Source organism: Aulonocara stuartgranti, assembly GCF_965226115.1.
Source record: "Aulonocara stuartgranti genome assembly, chromosome: 6".
NCBI lineage: Eukaryota > Metazoa > Chordata > Actinopteri > Cichliformes > Cichlidae > Aulonocara > Aulonocara stuartgranti.
Window position 1 is genome coordinate 5307450 of NC_138944.1, and position 26908 is coordinate 5334357.

The 26908-nt window shown below is 39.1% G+C and overlaps 3 protein-coding genes and 1 long non-coding RNA gene across 4 annotated transcripts; 2 read left to right on the plus strand and 2 right to left on the minus strand.

Moving 5' to 3' along the window:
• Positions 1 to 4661: 4661 nt before the first annotated feature.
• On the plus strand, positions 4662 to 5076 carry LOC309708994. The gene is made up of 3 exons (XR_014277388.1): positions 4662 to 4737; positions 4886 to 4918; positions 5014 to 5076. It is a non-coding gene; the product is annotated as an uncharacterized lncRNA (long non-coding RNA).
• Positions 5077 to 5387: 311 nt separating this feature from the next.
• Positions 5388 to 8468, plus strand: LOC309708993 (uncharacterized protein). The gene is made up of 9 exons (XM_082537411.1): positions 5388 to 5586; positions 5695 to 5783; positions 5896 to 5998; positions 6266 to 6368; positions 6448 to 6500; positions 6609 to 6687; positions 6909 to 7112; positions 7581 to 7774; positions 7883 to 8468. The coding sequence occupies exons 1-8, from the start codon at positions 5530 to 5532 to the stop codon at positions 7586 to 7588; spliced, it is 696 nt and encodes a 231-aa protein (XP_082393537.1). The 5' UTR covers positions 5388 to 5529; the 3' UTR covers positions 7589 to 7774; positions 7883 to 8468.
• A 1839-nt stretch (positions 8469 to 10307) lies between these two features.
• On the minus strand, positions 10308 to 13655 carry LOC309707692 (uncharacterized protein; the record flags this gene model as incomplete). The annotated part of the gene is made up of 6 exons (XM_082535170.1): positions 12722 to 13655; positions 12357 to 12453; positions 11873 to 11983; positions 11257 to 11423; positions 10781 to 10924; positions 10308 to 10332 (listed from the first exon to the last, which is right to left on the minus strand). Exons 1-6 carry the CDS (start codon positions 13627 to 13629, stop codon positions 10308 to 10310), a joined length of 1452 nt encoding a protein of 483 aa, XP_082391296.1. The 5' UTR covers positions 13630 to 13655.
• Positions 13656 to 16550: 2895 nt separating this feature from the next.
• LOC309708465 (multidrug and toxin extrusion protein 1-like) lies at positions 16551 to 26268 on the minus strand (the record flags this gene model as incomplete). Its single annotated transcript, XM_082536543.1, has 16 exons — positions 16551 to 16881; positions 16954 to 17017; positions 17095 to 17189; positions 17849 to 17981; positions 18075 to 18144; positions 18454 to 18529; positions 19676 to 19784; positions 19867 to 20048; positions 20474 to 20571; positions 21652 to 21749; positions 21857 to 21901; positions 22720 to 22762; positions 24883 to 25031; positions 25254 to 25322; positions 25412 to 25513; positions 26086 to 26268. 16 exons carry the CDS (start codon positions 26266 to 26268, stop codon positions 16637 to 16639), a joined length of 1761 nt encoding a protein of 586 aa, XP_082392669.1. The 3' UTR covers positions 16551 to 16636.
• Between the last annotated feature and the right edge of the window lie 640 nt (positions 26269 to 26908).

Below are 26908 nucleotides of genomic sequence, written 5' to 3' on the forward strand. Positions count from 1 at the left end.
GTGCGCCACGTTATTGTTTACATGAGATGAATTGCAGAATGGCAGATAGTCAGAGACAAAATACTGTTAATCTATCTGCAGGTTTTACATGCTTACATATAAACATGCAGTTACTGTCCCTCCATTTACAAAGGCAGAGGCGTCACGGTGTAATTATTTTACATGTAGTTGTTTTTTTTCTCCTGTTTAATAATATTCAACATTGCTATCAATACATTTTTCAAAAAATGCCTCTCTGTGCAAAATGGGTTTTAAAAAATAAACAGCTGTGGGATACTGTTTGTCCATGATTTGAACCGGGGAAACAAATCGTGGCAGGATCAGCCTGATATTATTTGTGTCCCACTGTAACTTTACTGTATAAAGATCTAACATCTCCAAAATGTCAGGAGTAGTTAGTCATTACAAGAAGTGTTTGTGAACTAAAAATCAAGAATGTGGGATACTGTCCGTAATTTAAACAGCCCAGCGTTGCTCCTGACGAAGGGAAAACCAATTCTGCAGGGGAGACCTACCTCAGCACTTGTGCAGGTGAAGCCAAAGGGAAGATATGCCTCACCATATTTTCTAGTCTTTGGCTTAGAATGAAGTTGGTTTGGAAACATATTCAGCTATGCTTCATCTCCTGCTTTGCATTTGTGTGGGTGCCCGTGCTAGCAGTGTCGAAGCATTGTTTTTTTTTCCCCCTTTTCATACTGCGCCCCCCCCCCTGCAATGGCTCTACGCCCCCCCTAGGGGGAGGGCCCCACACTTTGGGAAGGTCTGGTTTAGGGGAAGGATACAGAAAGCTGTCTCAGAGATTTCAGCTGTCTGTTTCCACAGTTAGGAACATGTTGAGAAAATGGGAGACCACAGGCTCAGTTCAAGTTAAGGTTCGAAGTGTCAGGCCAAGAAAAATCTCGGATAGACAGAAGCGACGAATGGTGAGAACAGTCAGTCAACCCACAGACCGGCACCAAAGACCTAAAACATCATCTTCCAGCTGATGGAGTCACTGTGCAAAGCGGAAGCTGCACCGGGGCTGGATCTTTAAACAAGACAACAAAATCAAAAAATCCACTAAGGCATTCATGCAGAGGAACAAGTACAACATGGCCATCTCAGTCCCCAGACCTGAATATTATTGAAAATCTGTGGTGTGAGTTAAAGAGAGCTGTCCATGCTCTGAAGCCATCAAACCTGAATGAACTAGAGATGTTTTGTAAAGAGGAATGGTCCAAAATGCCTTCAACCACAATCCAGACTCTCATTGGAACCTACAGGAAGCGTTTAGAGGCTGTTATTTCTGCTAAAGGTGGATCTACTAAATATTGATTTCATTTATTTTTTGTAGTGCCCAAATTTATGCACCTGCCTGATTTTGTTTGAACAATTATTGCACACTTTCTGTAAACCCAATAAACTTCATTTCACTTCTCAAATATCACTGTGTGTGTCTCCTATATGATACATTTAACTGACATTTTTTATTGTAACAGCCAACGATTTATACAGGGAAACAATGACTATTAACAAGGTTGCCCAAACTTTTGCATCCCACTGTAGTTGTCCAAATATTACTGAGGGCAAAGTTTAGTCTGCTGAATGCATGAGGAAACCATATACAGACAGTAACAACATCTGCATGGATCACTGGCACTATCGTAATTAATACGGAGTCTCTGAACAGCCCTCTCTCTTTCAGTCTAGGCAACCAGGCTACGTCTTTGGAGGCAGCATAAACTGATGCTTGCAACAATCACCTTGTTTGCTATGTGTGTTAACTTGTGAAGCCATTAATCTGCATTAACCAGATTAGCAATAACAAGAAAATTAGTGAACTGCAATAATCCATGAAGCTGCAGCCTTACTGCTTTTAAATGATGCACTTGATGTACAATGATCTCAGATTACCTGCTGCAGAACCTCGACCACAGTGGCATGCCATTATATTTAAAAAGGACACAGTGAGTCTGTGCAGAGAGCCAAGACAGCTGTAGTAATGCTGAAGTACTGCTCCTTGACTCCAGCTGAGAGGTCTGTCATTGGTAAAAATCTTGATTCAGGCTCAGATGCAGAAACTGCAAGCATGAAAAGTGCATACCCTCCCTCTGAAATCCTGAACTTTGTGCACCACATTGCTAACTCTATTTAATCAGCCAAAATAAATGGCTCATTATACTCTGCTTCCAATGTCTCTGCATTTCAGTCCATTTTTACTCTCTAAAGCATGACAGATAAAACTTTCAGTTTTAATTCACCTATTTCCTCTATTTCAAGCCAGTGCTCTCACACCCTTTACTCTGGTGCTGGAGTACGATATGCATTTTGTGTAACAAACTTCATGTGTGACTTTTCTCTTGTGTTTGGATACAGTGTTTGAAACACTGTATCCAAAATTACTCGAAACTTCAAAAAAAGTTACCAGCTGTGCTTCTGTAGCTAGATGCTGACACATGTAGCCGATACAACTTTACTGACATCTGCAAGTATGACAAGCATGAGGGAGAAAAAAACGTTAGAGCAGGGATGATGTGGTGGGTGCAAGGAGTGGATGCTTGACAGTATTCGCCTTAAACTGCCTGTCAGGTTTAATTATTCCTTAATTAAGTAATAACCCAGAAAACGTTCCATTACTTCAACTGTAAAACCACAGAACAAGTGACATAACCACATATAACCAGCAGGGTGTTCTAAAGCACCAATGCTTATTGTATGGTGTCAGTAAACGGTGAATATGGTTTTGCAAAGATAAATGGTGATGTTTGGGTAAGTATATAGATCAGACTGTACTCTAGTGTCAGATATTGGTTTATCTGGACAGACGAGAAAGCAGTGAATAACATAAACAGAGTACTGCTACAAAGCTTATTCAAACTATAAAATTATCTTAAATAATCTTTAACAGACAGACGGGTGGTAAACAGCAGATTAATCCACATTGTGACTGACTTCCTACCCAAAACTGAATTTCAAAAAGGACAGATCACAGCTGTTTTACTCACCAGGTGGTGTTCCTCCTCAGTCTGCTGTACTTGAGTAAGAGCACTTTTTTTTGCTTGAATTAGGTTTTTATTTTTCCATCTTCAGTGGCAGCAAAAAGTGTCATAAAGTCTATAAAACTAAATGTTTTGTTTTCTAGTCCTTTGTCATTGCTATAACTAATTACACAACCAAACATGCAATAACTCTCTAGGGGCGTTTACAGTGTCTCTGCTCTGAAAACTCCTAATTGGGAGTCTTTCTGTTCAGTGACCGTGAGGTCCTGCAAAGCAAATGCTTCCTCTGGGAGGAAGAATTACTGGGTGGAATCAGGCTCTGTGGAGAAGGTGACCCACCCCACTAAGGGGAAAGGGGATCTTGCTCCGCTCCTAACCACAAGGGTGTATCACTTGTCTTTGTTGCTTCACCACTAGTTTTCTTGATCATCTCTATCGTCCAGCTTCATCAGAAACAGAGTGTTAGAGAGGGTAAATGACAATATTTCAAGGCTTCCCTGGATTTCTTTCCTTCTGTGAACACAAAAAACTTATAGTAAAAACTGTATTATGCACTCAAACTCCCACTGTCTTTCTGGACCTCAGCTCAGGATGTGACTCTATTGACCTCTTATATGCCTCTTGTATAACAGGATGTTGGCTGACTCCTGCTGCCAGCCCTCGAGTGGACAAGCCGCTTGTCTTGGAAATGAGTTATGTCAGGTCAGTTGGCTTATTTGAACAGTCATCAGGAGGAACAATGCCACAAATTTTGTGAGCTAACAAGAAAACCAAAACATGCTAAATCACGGACGATCTGATTTCCTCGTGTCAGCATTGTTCCCACATCATCATAATTAATGTTGTCCCAGGTTCAACATTGCAAGTGACCAATCACCTTCTTGTGACGTCATTCCTTTGCGACTTCGAAATACCCGCCTTCGATTATTTCGAAATACAAGTGAAGAAGTGTGTGCTGAATCTATGAATCAAACTATCACCTGGAAACATAATTAACTGGTCCATAGCTGTGAAACTGGACATGAGTTCTTGATTCTATGGAGATTAACAGTAATCCAGAAATTTACAAATTTGTCCTGGTACATCGCGTAAATGTTGTCCCTGGGACATTGTGTAAATGTTGTCCCTGGGACATCGTGTAATTGTTGTCCCTGGGACATCGTGTAAATGTTGTCCCTGGGACATCGTGTAATTGTTGTCCCTGGGACATCGTGTAAATGTTGTCCCAGGGACATCGTGTGATAGCTTGTAAATAATGGAATGAAAATTATTGATTGTTATTAACTTGTGAAAAAGAAGTGTAACAAATCCACATGTTATGTTCTTACACCCTTACAGAAACTGTGACTCCTTCACAATGTCAGGTAAATGTCAACTCATGTTGAATAATCAACCAATCAAGCCTTTTATTATCACATGCAATGTTACACGTACAACTGCAATGAAAATTTCACCCCCTTCTGACCATACATATATTGCTTAAACATCACATTGGGAAGACAGGTCGGAAACAGTTAGGAAGGTCAGAAAACAATTTAATTAATAGATGAGGGGAGAGGAGGAGAAAAAAGAACTACAACCAGACAAAGCTCCTAGAAGACTGAAATGGATGATGGTTGCAGCATGCAAAAAGAAAATGATATCTGTTGACTACAGCATATGCTTTCTCACAGATTACCTTGCGGGAGTAGCTGGACCAAACTCTATTGGTATTTCAAGTTTGAAATCCCTGTTTGACCAGACTAACATTTCAGATGAGGTACCTCTTGACATAAAAATCCTTTTATGTTGTCATAAAACTAATGTTAAATTCTGCTTTAAATACACTTTATTGTACAATTTACTTAATGAATCGTGTTCCTTAGTTCTGTTTTTATTTATATGTATTTATTTATTTGTTTTATAAGGTAATAGATGGCCTAATCTATTTGCAGTGTGAGGTATGTTGAAAAGCTTGTTTGATCATAATGACATAGCATTTTACGTTTTTTGTAATGTATTTGAAAACATAGGTGTATTTATGTTATTTTTATAGAATTTCCCTCACATTTATCCAATACCAAGCCAAATCACTGGAAAAATTTTGGATGGGTCCACAAGGGCACAAAGTGCATACTTTTTGAAGGTATGACTTGGACTGTGGTAACTATGTTCTTATCACAAAGGGTTTATAAGTTGCCACTATAAACAAACAGCATTTTCCAAAATTGAAACCTTGTCAGAAGAACCTGAAAAATACCTTTCTGAAACCTTTTCTGTGTAAAGACTTGTTCAAAAGCAATGCACACAGATTAAAACATTTCTGTCTTGGCCAACTGATAAAGAACACCAAAAATTGAGTGGTGCGTGTTGAGTCTGTGGTCTTGATTTGTTTTGTACACACTGTAGAAATTAATTAATGTAAACCAAAAATGACACTTTCTATATGTTTGTGTATCTGCAGAATTAATTACAAGTCTCACCTGACAAGCTTTTGCAGTTTTGCAGTGTCATTCTTGACAGAAAAACATACTTGTCACATTATTTTTATTTCCAGAAAAACATCTTTCAGATGTATGAGAAATTGATTGGAGCCTGTCTGGAAAACGGCAGCCACTGGACCTTGTTTGTAAGTTGCACAGATTTTGCACTCTCTCTAGTGCATGATACTTTTCAGTGTCCCTCATTAGGAATTCTCAAGGCCCAAGCCTACCATATCCATCTTTTTACAAAACAGTTTTGTGACATACCCAAGAGGACCATAGTCTATATGAATTCATTTGGCGAGTCGGAGGTCAGAAAAAGTGCGGTGTTGAAAAACTGGAGGTAATTAATTAACATATTTAACATAACATATTTAATTTAATTGAAAGCATTACCGAACGTGGTTATTGATTTCTCTATATGCTTTTTATTTGTAATAACTGCGATCTCTCAGCTCATTTGCTTCAGCAAGAGGCTGCGCTGGAGAGTGGACCTTGTCACATGTGAGCCACCCACATCAACAGGATGGGAACTCATGTGGAGTGCATGTCATAATGGTACTGAAAACTATAGCTTTAACCTATATAAGTAATGTTTACATTTTTGCCTATTCAGTTTTTAAAGCCTTAGAGGCAGGATGGTAAAATCTCAATTTTTTTTGTAGATTGAACCATTTCAGCAGTAATGCTTTGCTTTGGTTGCTCTGTTTTTTTTTTTTTTTTCTCGGGGGGGAGGGGGGGGGGGGTTAAAAACAAACAAACATTTCTTTGTTAATCTAATTCTTTTTGTTCTTCTTTTTTTTTTTTTTCTTCGTCAATTATTAGTTTGCCCAATCTCTCATTGACGGTAAAACACAAGTGGAGGAGTACAACACTGAAATCACAAAGCTCAGGTCCCGACTTTGCCACTACTTATTTTCCTCAATAGGTAAAGATAAAATTAGCTGCCTTCTTTTTCTCTAACATTGGAAAATGTAACTTGTACTTAAACAAATTATATTTTGCAGATCGAACTAGGAAGTGCAGTCAGTGCTGGTGTGTGATTGCAGCCAAAGACCGGGTACACTATGACATGTCCTTAGCCATATAGATTGTTTATTTAATGGACTTTGTTCATTTGTTTTTTGTTTGTTTATTTCTTCTTCTTTTTTTTTTTTTAAATTCACAGGTGCAGTGCCAGAAATGTGGTGCATACAAGCACATGCGTTGTTCAAAGTCTGTTTGTGGCATCTGTATCTTCTGTGAGAGTAAGTCACAATATAACTAAACAATGTCCAAAAATGTTTAAAGTGAATTTTTTTTTCGTAATTTTGCCTTTGCACACCAGGACTGTGTAATTAAAGTGGACGTTTCAAGATCCAGTTTTTACACAAAACTATTTTAGACATAACTGTGTCGTATTGTGGGGATTTCTCTTCACAATTAAATTGATATAGTGCTGTTTATATCATTCTTCTTTATGTAACAGCACAGTGCAGCACAGCAGAGGGAAAGGAGTTGTGCAGCATAGTGGGTGGCTATACAGGAGGAGCAATAGAAGTAGCCAGTGAAGAATGTCATCAGGGAAAGCATCAGGCAGCGAATGACAAAGGAAAAGTTCCTAAGGGAGAGAACATCTGCAGCAAATCGACAAGTAACAGTGAGATAGGAAGACTGACAGTCAGAGATGAAGGTACACAGACTGAAGACAAAGAAAAAGAAACAGAAGTATACGGCACAAGTCTGAGTACAGATAATGCTGCTGCTGATGATGTTGACAGGATCGATGCAGATACAGAATTCCAAACTGATTCAGAAGGAACTAGTACAGTTTACAGAGTGCACGGTCGCTTATCTGTACCAAGCTCAAAAAAGAAAACCTACACAATAACAGAAGACGAGATCAAGCGCAGAATCAACGCAGAGAACATGTCAGTTCATGTTTTCAGAGGTTTGATTGGGGTAGGTATACATTTCGTGATTTTGATGTCACCTGAAATAAATCCGGGTTACTCGTATCAATGAAGTGACAATGTGGCTGGAAATTGTGCATTTGCTGCAACATATACACAATTACACCATGTAAACAAAAGCATTTAACTTTGTGCGCGTGTGTGTGTCTCTCTCTGCTCTTTTGGTGTTTGCACTTTTTCTTTTTTAGGGCCGTAAAGCCAAACTGCCCGCAATGATTCTTGACAGGCCTAAGAAGGCCAAAACTAAAGTAACAGTGTTTAGTGTTCTGAGTGAAGAGGAGGCTGGGGAGCTAGCCCTCGGGTTTGCCGGAAGATTGGCCTGCGATGTCACAACAGACATGGTCTGTAAAGGCATCGACCATTCAAGTGCTGATATGACAAAGTAAGTTAGTAAAACAATATGAAAGTTGTATCTTTTTTGGTATTATTTGTCATTTCCCCGTATTTGGGTTATTGGTGTAACATTGTTAATCTTACTTTCTAATAACAGACAGACTCTTCTCAAAATCCAACACAATCTTAAACATGAGCTGACTGATTCCTCAACCTTCAGTTTGCTGACACACACCTTTGGCCCTGCTGCACTGGATTCTGTCATTTCATTCCTGTGTGAAAAACTTGATCTTGTTTCTTAAATAATGAAACCTTTTGTGACTTTTGTTTGTTCTGTAAATCAGAATCTTGAAAATTGTTCATTGTTGTTCTAAGTTTGTGTTAACTATTTGGCAAAAATGATTGGTTCCTAATCCAAACAGCATAATGACTGTTCTAACACATATCTTAAAAATGCTACAAAGAAAGAAAATTATCACATATGTTTCAATATGAATGTAATTGTGTCACACTCGGTTTGTAGTAGCTTTCCTGTTTTATTTTGAGTTTTGGTATGTTTACACTGTTATTTTTATTTCCCGTGTGTTCGTCTTCCCTTATTAGTTTTACTGTATTTAATTAGTCTGATTTAATAACTTATAATTATTTACTTTCCAGTGTGTATATATGCTCCTCGTTTGGATTATTGTTTGTTTGAGTTCTGCCTGTCTTTTCTATTAAAGATTTGGACTTTTGGACTATTAGTGGACCTCGTAGGTTTTTATTCTGTTCAATTGGTAATTGACTGGGTTTAATTTAGTGGCCTGGAAAACAGGCCGGAGGGGTCTGGTCATTTTAACCCCCTAAGACCCGAAATCTTCCATGGCATGCATTTTTAATTTCTCTTTGATATTTGGGCCGATTGGAACCCGATGAATGTAAAAAGAAAGAATTACCAGGTTTTGTTTTTTTTACCTAATTTTTGTTTCTGAGAAAAATGAGAGCCACATATGAGGACATTAATTTGAAATTTCGATAGAACAGTTGCAGTATAATGTCCTCATAACTGTATATCAGGCACTTGTTGATCAAGATTTAGTATTTTGGTCTAAATAACCCAAAATGTGATGTCCACATGTGTGGACGCCAGGCTGGAGTAAAGTGTTAGAGCTATTTATACCTATGTAAACTTTTATACACTGGTTTTTACCTGTCTTGTTTCAGAAAGGTTTAAAAGGGTAATGTCCACAGTTTATTTGTTTATTTATTTGTTTGAATTCAACATATTTTATTAAAGTAATTGAGCTTGAACACAGAAAAAACTGAATCAAATAATCATAAAATCAAATCACTTGCACTATACTGAAGTCTAAGCTACTCTGAGCTAATGCCGGTTTCCAACACTAATGATCGGGTGAAGGAGAGAGATGAGGGTGTGCACGGCCACTGGTGCTCTTATCCCTGTTCTTTGTGATACAATCCAACAGGAAAGCAGTCAAACCCTTGGACATTAGCCAAGTTAACGTTCACAAATATATACACACAGAGGAACTCTGAGCCCCAATGTCAGCATTAGCACAAACATGCCACTTCATACCAAATCTCAGTGTGAGGTCAGGTGTTAGTCTCATTCCATTATTCTGGCTATATTTTCTTACTCATTACTATTAAACTTATACTTAAGACTAACTATTAACAAAATCACACCCCAATAACTCTGTTATTACACTTTGTATTTAATCATAAAAAGGCTGGATGTTGAAACCTTTTACTTCTATTTTGTATGAGCCAGGATTCTCAACAGCTGATACTCTATGTCCAAAAAGTGACAGGTATCGTTTTATGGAGCAAAAAACTTAAGAGCGCATATTTTATAAATAATACCAACAATTACAAATGCAGACCTTTAATAGTAATAAGTAATCCTTTATTTATAATGCATAGCAATATAAAAATAGTAACATATGAAAATATTACAATGGGCACAGATGAATTTGTATCAAAAACAGCAACCAAGCCAAAGTAATGAATAACACACATAAATAACAACTGCTTGAGAGACCAAACAATTTCTTTTCAACTGTTCCTTGGCAGAAAGTTAAGACAGCTATTCAGCTTTAGGTTTCAATAAACAGAAGTAATGGATGCAGTCCCTTTGAAATGTCACACAAAAGTCTACTTGTGCATATACTTAGCTTTAACTCTTCTCTTTTTTGTTTTGTATTCCAAAAGGTTTTCATTTTCTCCAGAGGATGTCTCTCTTTCAGTGGTTATCGACTGTTCACATTCATTTTCACAGACTGTTGGAATGTCGATGCTGGCCGAACGTTTCTTGCTAGAATACAATGGCCTAATTTTGCGTGCATTATCTGTCGTCTTTATTTCGTACTGGCATATACTTTTGCCTACTTGTTTTGTTTTTAAGACATTTGTATGCAGTTCATCTATCATTGCAGTAATACCCTCTGGAATGAATGCCCACTGTTTAACTGTGTCTAAAACAGCATTTAGTTTTCCAACTGCATCTTCTGTGCATTTTTTGTCTGTGCTTTCAACTACAGGAGTGTCATTCAAAGTTGATAGAGGACTTTTCAGAGAGTTTTTCATTTGTTTAAAATGGCAAGCCACCTTCAGGCAAGCACATGTGTTATAGTGAGAGAACGTACAACAAGTGCACTGAAGTGTTGCAGCCGATGCAAAAAAACACAGATTTCCAAACAAACTTGGCATTTTTATCACTTTCAAGTCCTCACAGTGTACAAAGTAATGCCTTTCTTTCACTGCAATTCTTGCCAAGGTAGAAATGTCTGTTTCCATGTTTGGATAGATGTCATTGTCAGCCTCTGCTAATTTTGCAAGTAACACTAGATGCTTGCAAAGAAGTCCTCGTAAGCCATATGTACAGTTGCAGTAGGACTCAACAGGGCAGACATCATACACCATGTCTTCTCTTGACTCAGATGGGACTTGATATGCATTAACTCCATGGCTGTTCTTGACTGTAATTTTAAGAGCCCAACCACTTTCCATCAGTCTTGAAGCAGAGTCTGAAACTTGAGACAAGGTGTCAGCAAACCTGTTTTTCATGCGGCCCACATCTTGCAGGGTTTTTATGACTGACAAGTAGTCGTCGGCCTTCCCTAGGAGCACTTCAATCAGATCATCCAGACGCCTATTCTTGTAGCCAGATAAAAACTGATATTTCAGGCGGTGGAAAAATCTGAAAAACAGTTATTTGAAATGATTAGTAACTGTAATTGAAGGAATTTAAAGTTTTAATCAAGACTGTATTATTTTTTTAAAAATTGGAATACCTATTGCACACGTCTTTTATAAAGGAATGCTCTGTGCCGGTTTAGCTGATTTAGGCAAATCCACCTACTCTGTTTTTTGTTGTGATAACATAAAAAACGCTGCTAGAATTTAAAGGATTTGCCTAAAACCTGTTCTGGCAATGACATGACGAACCTACTCAGTTTAGCCTCTTGGATTAAAGCATAATATCTTTTTTTCAGCAATACAATCGAATGAGGTCAAAATAATAAATCATACCTTTCAATCACATTGTTTGTTTCAGAACGAGCGTGACTGAAGCGACGGCCGTAGTCACACCACATGTGGCCAATGCCTTCCCAGTGCTTCTGAAAATACTGGCACACCAAAGGGTATTGCTTAAATGTCTGGCAGAACTCTGCTGATGTGGCTTTAAAGTCGTCCTCCTAAGAGAATTGGATGCAACAGAATATATTTCAATCCATTTAACAGACCTATTGAAATCTTTAATATTATGTATTGAAGCCCTTTTCCTTTTATTGAATAACATTAAGAATTTTAAGTTATTAATAATATGTCGTGTTTTTGTATTAAGAAGCAATTATTTCTTCCCTTACAATGGCTAAGAAGGAACACTAAACCTATAAGCATATTTGGTTTCAGCATCTGTCTGTGAAAGAATCCCACTCACAAGTTCTACTGCACAGTGGGTGACACAATGATGTTCTGCACAGCTTAAGTACTTGTTTTGATAAGCAAGATAAGAAGCCAGTTTTAGAAATTGTTTCAAAAATCTATTTTGTATCTCTCTGTAACTTTTTTTTAGCAACTGAAAGTTATTATGCTCTTAGTGTAATCAAGAAGTCAAAATGTGAAATAGACAAATTACACTTACAGATGTGCAAGCTTTCAGCTTACAAAAGAAAGAAATGATTTCATTTCTCTTTTGGGTGTTAGAAAGCCCATGGACCCCGGACTCTGATTTTGAAAGCCATCGATTAACAGCCTGTGAATGTAAGAGAAAAAAAGTTAATCTGGAGAGAGAGACAGAGGAGCAGCTGTACAAAAAGCATAAAAGAAAGCTGACGTCCAAAAATAACTTTGTCACTCACTGGACAAGAGGACCTGTGCATTACAGAAATCAACCAGGCAAACATATTTTTAAATGTCAAAAAGAGCTTTGGGAAGCAGCCACCAGAAGATGAGTGCACTGTGGTCTTAAATGGATGGACATAGTCACTCAACATTTTATCCCTTTATATTCATTAACCTGAGTAGGTGAATATCACAATGAGGCAAATCATGACAACAGGACCCTGTTGTAAAAATGTGTTTCAGGTGCATCTTAGACAACGTGAAAAGAAAACAATGTGGTTTACCTGCAAGACATGGTACCAGCATAGAAGGATAGCTGACTCTGGAAAAACCTTCTGCAAAGCATTTATTTCCGCAAAGTCTTTGTCAACCATAAATGCTCTACAGAAAAAAAGAAAACACTAAATGAGATTAAACAGTATGAAAATGTTTTTGCTATCTCAAAGCACCACTTCAATGCCAAATTAAACATTTCAACTCACAAGTAGATATATAAAATACTGCATACAGCCTATAGGAATAACTTTAACAACTGGAAAGGAAAGTTTTTTGCAGCCCATGCTGCAGCTATAGCATTAGATTCTGGCATGTTATAACTTTTTTGAAAAGGAATTATTTCAAAATCAATAGCTGTCAATGTATTATTTACCTCGGGGAAGTTGGGAAATGCTCACAAACTATTCCAAGAACAGTTTCCAGGGTTTTCTGACTTTCGTTGCTGACAATAGCATAGGCCACAGGGACTCCATGCCCATGATCATCTCTTACAACAAGTGTGAATAAGGGAAATGAATACTGGTTAACGCAGTGCGTGGTGTCAACAAATACTAACTGTTTTGCATAGTTCTCCATGTTTGATTTCATTACAGGTGTCTGCAAAACAATCATTAGTTCTTGGTCAGATGTGTATGGTTGATAGAAGAGAACATGTTCTTGATGTTTTCCATTAAGTAAGGTATGTACACTTTGACTGTCTCCACAGTTAAAGTGCTTCTTCCTCATCATGCAGGTTCTAACACTGTCAATGTCACGTGGTGTGACAAAATGCTCTCTGTTGTGAAGATCTCTGTGTCCATGTTCTTTGGCCCATTTATGACATTCGGTTAGTATGATGGCTGGCTTAGTTCCAAGGGAAAGCAGTTCCTCAATCTTCCTCCTCAAATCACTGGAAATATTGTTGAAATGTGCGTCTTTTGGGTCCGAAGGATCATGCCCATCATGCTTATCATATGTACGCTGCACGATGACTGTGTGGTCTTTCCAACATTTGAGTACTTTAAATGAAACATAGGCCTTACAGCCCACTGCTCTGTAGCTGTTTCGACTTTTTTCCCCAGCTCTGATGCAGTTGAATTTGTAATAGTCTCTTTTCCTGTCTTTACCTGAGGCAACATTTAAACATTTATAATGTCCATGAAGGGTTAATGAGTTCAATTTTTCTAACACAACACTGAATGGGTCCTCCTGGCATTGTGACACATGCACACAAAGTTGTGTGTCTTTTCCAGTTCTTTTTTTTTCGTCATTCAGAACACTTCTTCTAATTATGTCGTCCATTTCTGGTGGAAAAATAACGAAGGTTTAATTAGTCAATATTCATTAATTCGTTTTAACTTGTTGTGGGGTTTTTTGCAATACAATGTAAATATTAAATATAATATTAAAAAATATATATATATAAAATAATATAAAACAAACAGGGGCTAAAAGAAGCTAAACTTTCATATGGTATGTCTCTGGCAACTTTAACATGATGTCCCAGGGACAACATCTACACGATGTCCCAGGGCAACTTCTACATGATGTTCCAGGGACAACATTTACGCGATGTCCCAGGGACAACATTTACGCGATGTCCCAGGGACAACATTTACGCGATGTCTCAGGGACAACATTTACGCGATGTCCCAGGGACAACATTTACGCGATGTCTCAGGGACAACATTTACGCGATGTCTCAGGGACAACATTTACGCGATGTCCCAGGGACAACATCTACGCGATGTCTCAGGGACAACATTTACGCGATGTCCCAGGGACAACATCTACGCGATGTCTCAGGGACAACATTTACGCGATGTCCCAGGGACAACATTTACGCGATGTCCCAGGGACAACATTTACGCGATGTCCCAGGGACAACATTTACGCGATGTCTCAGGGACAACATTTACGCGATGTCTCAGGGACAACATTTACGCGATGTACCAGGACAAATTTGTAAATTTCTGGATTACTGTTAATCTCCATAGAATCAAGAACTCATGTCCAGTTTCACAGCTATGGACCAGTTAATTATGTTTCCAGGTGATAGTTTGATTCATAGATTCAGCACACAACCATAAGTCTAGGCCTTTTAGTCCAGATTCTCTTCACTTATGTTTGTAAAATGATCAGGGAAGCTACTGCAATTTTGCCTGACCCAACCCCCGGGCCACGAAACACCCAAAAAGTTGGGGAACGCTGGTCTAGAGAACACTGGTTAGCTAATGCTGTCGTCAAGTAGCCTATCGCTAGCAAGCAAACAGCAAGCCAAGTGAGGAACATATGTATAATGCTTACCGTTTATTAAAGGAAAGTATCCTAAATTGACTTCAAATTCGGCGGACAGGCGGCGGTTTTTCGCTTCTTCACTTGTATTTCGAAATACTCGAAGGCGGGTATTTCGAAGTCGCAAAGGAATGACGTCACAAGAAGGTGATTGGTCACTTGCAATGTTGAACCTGGAACAACATTAATTATGATGATGTGGGAACAATGCTGACACGAGGAAATCAGATCGTCCCTGGTTAGCTAATGCTGTCGTCAAGTAGCCTATCGCTAGCAAACAAACAGCAAGCCAAGTGAGGAACATATGTATAATGCTTACCGTTTATTAAAGGAAAGTATCCTAAATTGACTTCAAATTCGGCGGACAGGCGAATTGACTTCAAATTCGGCGGACAGGCGGCGGTTTTTCGCTTCTTCACTTGTATTTCGAAATACTCGAAGGCGGGTATTTCGAAGTCGCAAAGGAATGACGTCACAAGAAGGTGATTGGTCACTTGCAATGTTGAACCTGGAACAACATTAATTATGATGATGTGGGAACAATGCTGACACGAGGAAATCAGATCGTCCCTAAATCACATGATTAAGGTCATGCACCACACTGTGCTGTGATTTGTTATCGTCTTCCACATTTAGTTTTTATTGGGTCTCATTTCTCAAATTGCAAATTCTCCATTCCTCTCCGTGCATCTTAGTCCCTGAAACTAGGTATGTGGCAATGGATTGAAGCAGGGGACGCAGGTTTCCTGCTCGTCCTAAAGTCCACAATCAAGATGATTGTGCTCGCACCGCATTGACAAAGGAGTCAACCACAGCCCGGTACTCTCTCTCAACACCCACACTGATCCATCCAACCACTGCAGAGTCATCAGAAAACCTCTGAAGATGACAGGTCTCTGTGCAGTGGCGGAAGTCAACAATCCAGGACACAAGAGAGGCATCCAGCTGCATTTCAATCTGATGCCACTACTAAAAAAGTCCAACAAAGACTGTTCTTTTTAAGGAAAATGAGATCCTTTAATGTCTCATCTGAGATGTTGTCTTTGTTTTGTAGTTTTATTGAATGATGTCTTTTCGCTGCCTGGTTTGGTAACCTGACGGTGAAGAATAAGAATAAGTTGGGACTTCTGGTAAAAACTACTAGCAAAATTTCAGGGCGCTGGCAAGATGGACTTTTGGCTATTTACAACAAAAATGTGCTTAGGAAGGCTCATTCTATTGTTAATTGTTTGAACCATCCACTTCACAGTGAGTTTGAGTTGTTGCCTTCTGGGCGCCGTTTTTGAGTACCTTTGAGGAAGACCAAGACTCCAGGTTTCTTTTATCCCTACTGCATCCCATCTCCTTAGTGGCAAATGACCATCCTGTGACTTTCTATTACTATTATTGTCATTATTATTTTATATTATTGTTTTGTTTACTTTTATTTTGCCTGCTAAACTAATTTCACCCTGTGGGACAATAAAGAATTTGAATTGAATTGGCTATGACAGAGTGGATAATGTCACATGTGGGGTTAGCAGAGGGAGGCACAGAAACAGCCACCAAGATTAGATGGGTAAAAAACCTGACTTCAGAGTCGAACTGTGCTAGATTTGCTATTATGGACATTGATAATTAACAGTACTGGTTGTTTGATGAAACTGTCTGAGAAGATGTCATTTATTGCATGGGCTGATATGTATCTGAATGTGAATCTAATCTTTATTTAAAACATATAATTAGCAACCATTAATAAACACTAAAAAAAACCTTATATGAAATCAGAAATACAACTATTATTAGCTATTAGCTATAAATAAATATGCTATTTCATACATAGTTTCTGTAAAAGACACATAATTAGACAGAAGAGATAGCTAAATTAAATTCTTTAATTTTCTTTTGGTATTTCTGATATCTTTTTGTGATATGTTGATTAAGGCAAATAAAATAAAAAGTGGTATTTTTTGTGTGCACACTAAATATACTAAGCGTGTATGTATATACACAACAATACATTTAACCCATTACATCATTTGAGCAGCGGGGTGAGGACGGTGTTGGTAATGACTCCAGCAGCGAGGATGAGGATCATGATGAGTATCGCCAGGCCGCGCCGTAACACCAGCTGTGACACTGACAGAACATCTCCCACTGTAGTGGTGTTGGTGGTTTGACTCTCTTCTGGTATTTGCACCTCCATGTATACGTGGTCCACCCCGGCGCTCTCACCACTGGATCCAATAGTACTGATTGGGGTCTGGATGTGATTAGAGTCTAGGGTTTGGAAAGAGAAGCATGAATAAGACACTGTAATAATGGGATGTTTCAGCCAGTTTGCCCACTCACCTCTATTTTCCATCTTGATCGTGTCTTTTTCTTCTTTGATGTGGACTCCCGCTCGCACTTCAGCCTGATCAGACACAACAGTTAATGACATGCTTTGATGAATGAAAGTGTGATAAACTGTCAATAGATGCAGGTGCGCACCTCTTCAGCAGCCTTCTTCCAATCGAGTTTGCACAAAAATGTGATGAAAAAGATCGACTGCACGAACACGCAAACCGTAAGGCCTGTCCAAAATCCTACAGCAGAAAAAACAGAAGAAGAAGAGTTTTAATAGTTTTTCTGACAAGCAGGAAGTACATTTAATTTCTGACCGCAGCACGCATTTGTCACAATCCACCTGTAACCTGAAAGACACAACATACACTGGTTATATATAGAGATGTAGATGTGTAGATGAATAGCAGCATATGGCATATTATGATACGTCTTTAGCAAAAACTAAGCAAAAAACGCAAAAGCGAGGTGCTTTGCTTGGGATGATGATTGTGGTGTGCATTGAAGTTTGCATGGCCCAACATCTCCTCTTTATTCTTGTCTGTCCAAAGAACATTGTTCCATCAGATGCAATATTGCAAACCTAATCCATGCTGCAATGTTCCTTTTGGACAGAAGAGACTTTCTTCTGTCAAACCTTCATGGACAGCAACAAATGCTTCCCCAAAGTCACTGCTGATGTCTTTCCTCCCTGGCATTATTATAACATACTCGACTAGAAAACTACCAAAATGTCTGGTTTTATTTAATGAATATAATACAATTTATTGTTATTATATACAATTAGGGATAAATAAAGTACGACATATCTTATTTTCTCTTGTCTTGAATATGTAATATCAATCCAATGCTATGAAGGAAAACAAAGGAGCTTGGAATGCCACCCTCACTCAGTCCTCACCTACAACCCCCATTTTGGCTGCAAACATCAGAGACACACCAGTGGGTAAGCCAATAAAGTAGTACCCGATCAGGTTACACAGAGCACCAACCGACTGTTTTCCTACACCTCTGACAACTCCTCCAGCCACAGCCTGTAAACACAAACACAGATTTCTCTGAATCACATTTTATATTTGACAGTATTAGCCTGAAATGTCGATCACTGCTGTAAAATCATTTCTTACCGCAATTGCATCACCAAGATGCAAGAAACTAAATATCAACATGAGGTCAGAAACCCTCTGCAAAATATCGCTAAAAACAGTGTGCAGTTTCAGCTTCAGTACATCTGTCTGTACATTCACAAATATTGTCAAACATCAAGAACATATGAAACTTAATGAAAACAAGACCTTTAATACAATGGGACACATGAACAATGAATTTATTTGATTATAGCACTCACATAGGCTTGTTTTAGTTAACTGAAACTAGATAACAAGGGCAACATGTTTCTGAGACAAAGGTATAAATGATTATCTTGAATAATACATGTAATTAAAGAAGCAATAAATAAGAGAGGAACTCTTCCTGGAATCAAGGTTAAAGGTCAAAGATACTTACGGCTCTGATGTGAAAATGTATCCGATGACATCCTTTGAGACGCCAAAAATAATACTAACAAAGCATGCAATTATGACTGCAATGAGAAAAACCATTTAAATATTAAAATCACAGGAAAAACAGAAAAACAAGGAACACAAAAGGTGGCCAACTTTACAGTTTATATACAGTTGTGGTGAAAAATGTACTGTAATTTCATTATTCTTCTTTTTCCAAAGTAGAACGATTGTACAGCATTCACGTTTAACAACAAAAACAAGTTCAAAAACAAGGCACAAGTTGAATTTATGTTAACACTTTAGAACCTAAACCATGATATAACTGCCAGAAATCTTTCATTTTTTGATAATGGACTGTTTGTTGAACCTTTAGACAAAATATATATCAAATTTTAATCAGCATATATGAGGTTTAACTTGAATCACATTCGCTACATGAGCGATATTTTTGCAATTTAGTCATTAAAATGTGTCATGCAATTTAAATCATTTGGGGGTGGGGTGGGGGGAGTCACGCTGATGATCACAAAAAGGCATGTATCAAATACGATACGCTGGGATTTAAAGGGTTCAAGTTTAACTGCAGGCTCAAAATTACATGAAGTATACATAGTCCACAAATTTATTGCAGCTTATTCAACATGTGTTCTAATGCATATCAACTACATACTATTTTGCCCAGGGTCGGGTAAACAAACTGGTCCATAATAGGCAAAAGGTCACTGGTTCAATTTCAACTGGAGACAAATCCCCTTTGGGACTGTGTCAGGATGGGTATCCGGCATAAAACTGACCAGATCAATCATGCAAAGCTACCCCCTGTGGTGACCCCTTATGTTGATGGAACAGCCATGGACCCTGTATGGGTTGTGGAGGTACTCGAGCTTCCTCCCAGACCAAAGAAATGCATGTTAGGTTAGTTAATGGCTCTAATGTCACTGTATACATGAATATGAATGGTTGTCTATCTCTGAGTTGGCGCTGTGATGGACTTGGCACCGAGAGTCCACCATTAATCTACCATTAATTGGCTACGCTGTTGGAAGGTGGCTGGATGGATGAATAGTTCATTTATATTTTATGAAATGTATTCTACTTCATATTCTTATGTCATGAAGCTCAGCATGAAATAAAACTAATCCTGCTACTGCTCAGTTAGCAGTATTTTTACTTTTTTCTGTTCATTTAACACAGAAAATAATACTTAGTGTGTTGGTTCTTACATGCACAGATGATGGGGACTTTGCACGACAGCTTGGCCTGCTCGATGTTTCCTGCACCAAGTGCATTCCCAACCCGTACGCTGGCAGCACTAGCAAACCCTAATGGAATCTGTGGGAAAATCCATGTGTAATTCCAAAATGTAATGCCAGGTCAACATATAAGCAAAAGTCAAAAGGTTCACTGGAGTTACCATGTATGCAGTAACAGTCAATTCGTAGGATATCGAGTGAGCTCCCAACTCGGCCTCACTGATCACACCAGCCAGGAATCCTCCCACTTCAACCACCCACCACTCCAGACAGAGCATGAGCATGCTGGGGACAGCCAGCTGGGCAAAGGGTCCCCACTCCTGGAGACAGTCGAGGGACCAACCTGTGTGGGTCAGAGTGACTCTATATGTCATCTTTCAAACTATTGGTTTAAATTATGATTTAATTATGGGCCTCGGATCAACAATTACTAATGAGGAATTTGCATAAATCAGACATTACTATTAAACAATATTTAAATCCCACACATTTGAACTATTACAGAGATGTCTTGAAGTTTATTGGAACCGCAGTGTTAAAGAATAACCTCTCCTCCACACTGCACTCCACAGTTATAGAGTATGACTATTTTTGTCAAACATTAAACTCTTGAGTATTTATAATGGAAAACTTCAGGTATGAAAGGCCAAAAGCTAAATGATGCAACATGATGAAATTATTGGACAGAATTGGAAATAAGGCGAACGACACAGCAAAATCAAAACATTTCAGCAAGTTCAGGATCCCCGTAGAAGTAAAATGACTGACCTGCCCATGTGGCCTTATGCAGACCTCTCAAGTATATGTAAATGAATAAGACTGATGCCAACAAATACTGGGAGATGGCACTGGCTGCTGCTGATCCACTAGAAGATAAAAACATTAGAGATTAAAAGAAGGAAAAAAAATGAACAATTAAAGCTCCATATTTACAGGTGACAATTCAAGCACCCTAAGATAGGCTTCAGCCCCCTGTAACCCTGTAAAAAGACAAGTGAAAGAGGATGGATGGATGGGTTTCGAATTTGCTGTCAGTTCATTATTCCTTTTAGGTTTTTGAGAAACAATTTATATTCATGTTCTACATTTTGTTATATATTTTTTTCAATAGTGCCGCTTTGTATTTCCTTGTGCTTATGGGTTTTATAGTCTTCCGAAGCCTGGTATTGATTTCTTATTAGATATATGTTGTTTGCTTCAAATTAAGCACTTTAAACTAAAACCACTATCAATGTGTATGCCTGTTACATCTAACCCTTCTTTCCTTCCATCATGTGCAGACAGAGCTTTCAACGTGTGGCATGAACTGGGAATTCATAAATTAAAAGACGTGTAATCAAACGATACCTTCATGTCATTTCAACAATTAAAAGATAGATTTGGAATACTGTGCAGCCATTTTTTAAGATATCTTCAACTACGAAATTATATCCGCACACATCTGCCACAGTTTGAAAGCATGTTGTCTGATACCTTGACACTGACACTAAAAATATTACTGTGCTCAAGCTCATGATGTTATGGTCCTGAATCGGTGACCCAGTGTTTTGTGTATTATTAGTGTTATTCTATGATTTCATCTTTGTATATGACTTCTAGCCTTCTGAGTTCTGTTTTTGTATTTTAGTTTTGAGGGTTTTTTTTCTGGTGCCTCTGTGTCTAGTTCTTAGGTTTAGTTCTGTGCCCAGTCTGTTTCCTGTTTTACTTTGACGGTCAGTGTATTCTCGTCTTTCAAGTGCACAAGGATCAAATGCAGGACACTTGATCCTTGTGTCCTGCATTTGGGTCTGCAAATTTACCAACACACCATAAAACCTGTGGTAATTCACCTAAATTCACTGGATCATGAATTTAGATAAAGAATTTAAAACACATATAGTTTTCACTGTCTGAATTGAGGTTACATTCAACCAATGATGTCACAGGAATGATGGAGGAAAACTTACGCAACACCCAAATCCAGCTGATGGATGAGGACGTAGTTGAATATTGCATTAAAGACATTTCCGATTGCTCCAGTTATAACTTGAGGCCATATAATTCCCTGTACACCAAAGCACAAAATACAAATAATATTCATGTTAATGTTTTAAAAGCACAACCAGTTATTAAAGTAATGTAGGCCATATGCATGCTTCAAAAGCACTGCACCTGATTTTGAAGATACCTCCCCTGCAGCTGGTACATGAAAGCAGCCTGAAGAAAGCAAACATTAAATTATAAGAGACTCGTTGACAGAAGTGAAGAACAAATTTGAGCACATGATCGGATCTTAGGTTAATCAGCACGCTAACACTTTTCAATGAAAACAATGAACATGTCAAATAATTAGTAATAAATCAAAGAAATAAAATTTATCACAGATTCTATACATTGATACACCTCCACTGCAAGTTATTAACCCTCATCCACTTTGTCTGATAGTTTATGCCTCAAAGTTCAACCAAGAATAAATGAGAGGGGGGCATCAAAGTTAGAGATTGAGCAGTATTGTTGAACAATGTAAATCTCCTTAGAAACGAATACCAAGTCAAACATGATAAATGGTGAATGCACTGATTCTTATAAAGTGCTTTTCTAATCTCTCAGAGCACTCAAAGTGCTTTTTACAACACGTCTCATTCACCCATCCGATCCTTAACCTCTTAAGCACCAACGCCCATAGATCTGGGGACAAAAGGGAGGAGATCACATATAGGGTTAGGTGAGCATGCCTAAGTGCTTTTTATCTAACATTCACACTCCAATGGATTCATTGGAGAGTAACTTGGGGTTACTATTTTGCTGAAGGACATTTGGCATGCAGACTGGAGCAGCTAAGGGGTCAAACTACCAACCCTAACCCTTAGTAGATGACTTTCTCTACCACCCCGTGTGCTGAGGTGTGACCGATGCTCTCTGGACCTTAAATAGCACTGCATCTGTTGTTAAGACCCTCAGTTCTGGATATCAACCTGCCTTTTGTTTAAATATTGAACACCTTCCAAATCTGCATCAAATCCTGTCAAACTCACCGGCAGAGCGGGCATGAAGATCTTCACATAGAGCTGGGAGAGGCTTCATGTGGAAATGAAAAAAACAAAGTAAGCCTGTGAAACTGATGATGGTGACATTTGACTGCACATAAATTAAGGTTACATACCATTTTGCTTGTTCTTTTACTTCATTCTGCTCATTACTGTTTCATGCTGTGTTACACAATGGTGACTTTAATGCGTTATGCTGTAAAATAAGCCCACCAATGATGGTGCTTCCTTTTTATACTTATTGGGTCCAACTAATCCCAAATAGTTTAGACAAACTGAAAATGCATCTCAGGTCTCAGGATGTTAATTATCTTTTTAAAAGTTTTTGGCAGCTTTATCCAAAAGTCGAGGCACAGTAACAATGTGACAAACAAACAAACACAGCACGTAGTTTAAGTAGTGTTGGGTTGTAAACCTGTACAAGGATCTACTGAATTATTTCTCACAGGTCAGAAATGTGTGCAGTAAGAACCAGCACACATTTCCATGCATTTCCACTGCTGAGTTAACAGCTGGTTTCTGCTGCTACAGGTGGTCAAACTATGAGGTTTGGTATAATGTGCTTTTCGATTACTGCATTACAGTGACGCCCCGTTTATGTCGAGTTACGTTCTAAAAATATGTTGTTTTTAGGCTGTAAAACCCGTCACTGCACCCGAAAGACAAAACGCCAAAACACAGACTTAACAACGTGGTGTATGCTGTACAGTGCAGCGAGGAATGCCCGGACCTCTACATTGGAGAGACCAAACAGCCACTTCACAAGCACATGGCCCAACATAGAAGAGCCACCTCCACAGGACAAGACTCAGCAGTCCATCTGCATCTTAAGGATAAAGGTCACTCTTTCGAGGATGCCAATGTTCACATTTTGGACAGAGAGGACAGATGGTTTGAAAGAGGAGTGAAAGAAGCCATCTATGTCCACTGTGAGCGACCATCTTTGAACAGAGGCGGGGGTTTACGACACCAACTCTCTGCCATCTATAATCCAGTTTTGAGATCCTTCCCAGACGCCTTAACGCCCACTCACATCCTGGGCCATCTGATCTCATGATAAGGTGGGGCCAGGTTTCACAATGAACTCACCCGAAACTCTGGCTGATTGGGACCCACACCCAGTTTCACACCTTGGCTCAGGCGATTAGAGGATCATCAGGGGGTCCTTTTGTCCCTCTGTGGGGGGTTACTCCCACTAGGTTTATATCTGGGACTCTCCACCATTTGACCTTAGAACTGAAGAAGCTTCTCGGATGAGAGGTGAAACGTCTTCAAGCAACTTAAAGAAGTCCAGACGCTTTTCTTTGCAAGCTCCTTTGACCGTCACTACACACTTTATACACTTTTCTCTGACAGGCATGAACATTTTCACACTTTTCTCTCCTGTTTAAAGACTCTCAAAGTTCAAACCTTCGTAGAAAAATAAGTCCAGTATTAAAGAATGAAGCCAAAGATCAAACCCTGTTTTTATGTCCAGAACATGGGAATAGAGCAGCTGCCAGAGAATTAAACATTAATGAATCAATGGTACGGAAGTAGAGGAAGCAAGAACAATGAGTTGAGTAAAGTTTAACTCATCTGACTGTTTTGTTTTGCCTAATGCCTCATGGTCTGAAAAATACGGTAACTTCTACCTTCCTTTAGCATGTCCAGAAGTTCATCATTTGTGAGATGGTTAGCATCTTTCTCTGTATCTTGGGTGCTACCGCAGGTGCCTTTGACGGTGCAAAACGTTTCGTCGACATTGTTGTTTTTGTTGGGGAGAAAACTTACAAACATACAGTACAGCACTTCAGAGTCACACTGCTAGTGATCGAAGATTTATGTAAATTTGACAAGCTGAATGCATTCTGTACTGTACAGGAGACACGGCACGGAGGAGATCGATTGACAATGGACAGCCGATCATGGACACAATGCACTGTGAAAACAGAAAAACAAAAACAAAAAAACATGCAAAATTGCACAAAAAAAATCCGCGAAACAGCGGAAGGTGAACCGCAGTATAGCGAGGGACCACTGTATTTTTTGCACAAACTAACAGTGCTTGGCATTTTGCATAATTTGTGTTTCTTTAAGAGTGAGACAGACACATGCTCAGCAGTGTCACAACATCCACGCGTCTGTTATTGCTGGTTAATAACGGCTCACCTGGCGACCTCTGGACTCTGTTTGACAGCAAGTAGGAGAGGCTCAGTGTTGATGAGGATGGCCCAACAAGGGAAACAGGCCAGCAGCAGAATCAGAACTCCCCTCTGGAGAATCACACCCACACGCTTCAAGTTACCGCTCCCATACGTCTGCGTGAAACAGGTAGACAGACGCTCGGGTGAGAAAAGTTGGAAAACACAGAATCCCACCAAAGAACAAGGGTATGACTGATCATAGAAAAATAACTCCACACAAAAGCTCAGTGTTGAGATGTTTAAAAGGGCATTCCAGGAGAACCTGGGAACCCAGCTGTGCTGCTTGTGTTTGTCTTGGTTACACAAATAAAGTGAAAGCTCTGGTGAGGACCCTACCTGAGATATGAGGGTATCACAAGTTAACGACAAACCGGTGCCAATGGAAATACCAGTGACGTTAACTACCTGCAAACGAAACACAACATGCATAAAGTGGGGTAAAAAATGATGCATATTTACAGTTCAACAACAAAGGCACTGAAATGTCTGCTCACCGCAATTGATAATGCTACAGCTGCAAGTTCAGTTTTCCCCAGGTGACCACAGAACACCGTGCTGACAAAACCGATCATGAAAATCATGAACTGGAAAATGACCTGAAGCACAGAAGAGGAGATCCTGACTCTGTGTTGTATTTAGAAATACATTTAAAGGAAAAATAAATAAGTAATGAATATGGTTAAAACATTTAGTAACTTAAGGATGTTAAACATATAGCAAATATCTAAAATAGATGGATACTTCCCACAAGGGAAATTTCTGTGTTACAGCAGCACGATAAAGAGTAAAAATAGTAAAAACATAAGCAACTGTATGTTTTGGGGGCTTAAAGAAAACATGGAGGAATTTGATATGTAATCCAAATAATGCATAAAAACATAGTAACTTAATTTAAAATTAAATGATTGTAATACTAAACAGATATACACAGTACAGTCCTACAGTGCTTGAGGTCCATTCAGAAACAGGACTTCATAATAACATAAATAACATTTAATGTATTTATTAATAAGACACTAAACCAGGGTCCAGGTCCCACGTTTAAATCAAATTACAGTTTATTGACACATGGTGCATCTTCTGTAGTAAATCCGTTCTTCCTGTCAGTAACAACAGACAGAGAGTGTGACAAACTTCAAATGAGCTTCAAATTTACACACAGTCTTACCACTGGTCCCGCCAGTTTGGAAAGTTGCACAAGCTCATTGCGGTAAACTGACGGAATAAACCGAGGGACACATATGTGGCAACAGCCTCGGGAGCTCTGTGCGCAAGCAGCCGCTGCACTTTCCTTTAAATCCTCTTTCACTGCCTCGGTGCATTTTCCTGTTTTTTCCCCAGAAGAGTCCATAATTGAACAAATACAGATCCTCTTCACAAACAGCTCTGGGTGATTTCTGTCACTCAGGCAGAAGAAAATGTTGTTGGTTTGATAACCAGCGCAGGAGTCTGAGGAGGGGCCAGACACATACTGTCCTCCTCACCTTACAGCCAACCAACTCTTGACTCTGTTTAGGTGTGATTTCTGCTATTGCAAAATACTCAATACACTTGTACAAATAAAGCATTCACTTACAGTTGATCATTAAAATGACAGTTAAAAGATGCTGGTGATATTCCTTAGTAAATGGTAAATGGCCTGTATTTGTATAGCGCTTTTACTAGTCCCCCCTAGGGACCCCAAAGCACTTTACACACCCAGTCATCCACTCTCACATTCACACACTGGTGGAGGCAAGCTACAGTTGTAGCCACAGCTGCCCTGGGACAGACTGACAGAAGCGAGGCTGCCATATCGCACCATCGGCCCTTCTGGCCCACACCAGTAGGCGGTAGGTGAAGCGTCTTGCCCAAGGACACAACGACCGAGACTGTCTGAGCCGGGGCTCGAACCGGCAACCTTCCGATTACAAGGCGAACTCCCAACTCTTGAGGCACGATTGTCCCCTAATCCAATCGAGTAAAGGCTCTAATCCTTCTGGAAAGTAGCA

Bases quoted from the DNA above. Each gene is read 5' to 3' on its own strand.
- LOC309708993 (XM_082537411.1), top strand. From the start codon at position 5,530: ATGTATGAGAAATTGATTGGAGCCTGTCTGGAAAACGGCAGCCACTGG. The intron at 6,369-6,447 runs GTAAAGATAAAA...TATATTTTGCAG, and splicing joins CTACTTATTTTCCTCAATAG to ATCGAACTAGGAAGTGCAGT. The intron at 6,688-6,908 runs GTAAGTCACAAT...TTTATGTAACAG, and splicing joins CATCTGTATCTTCTGTGAGA to CACAGTGCAGCACAGCAGAG.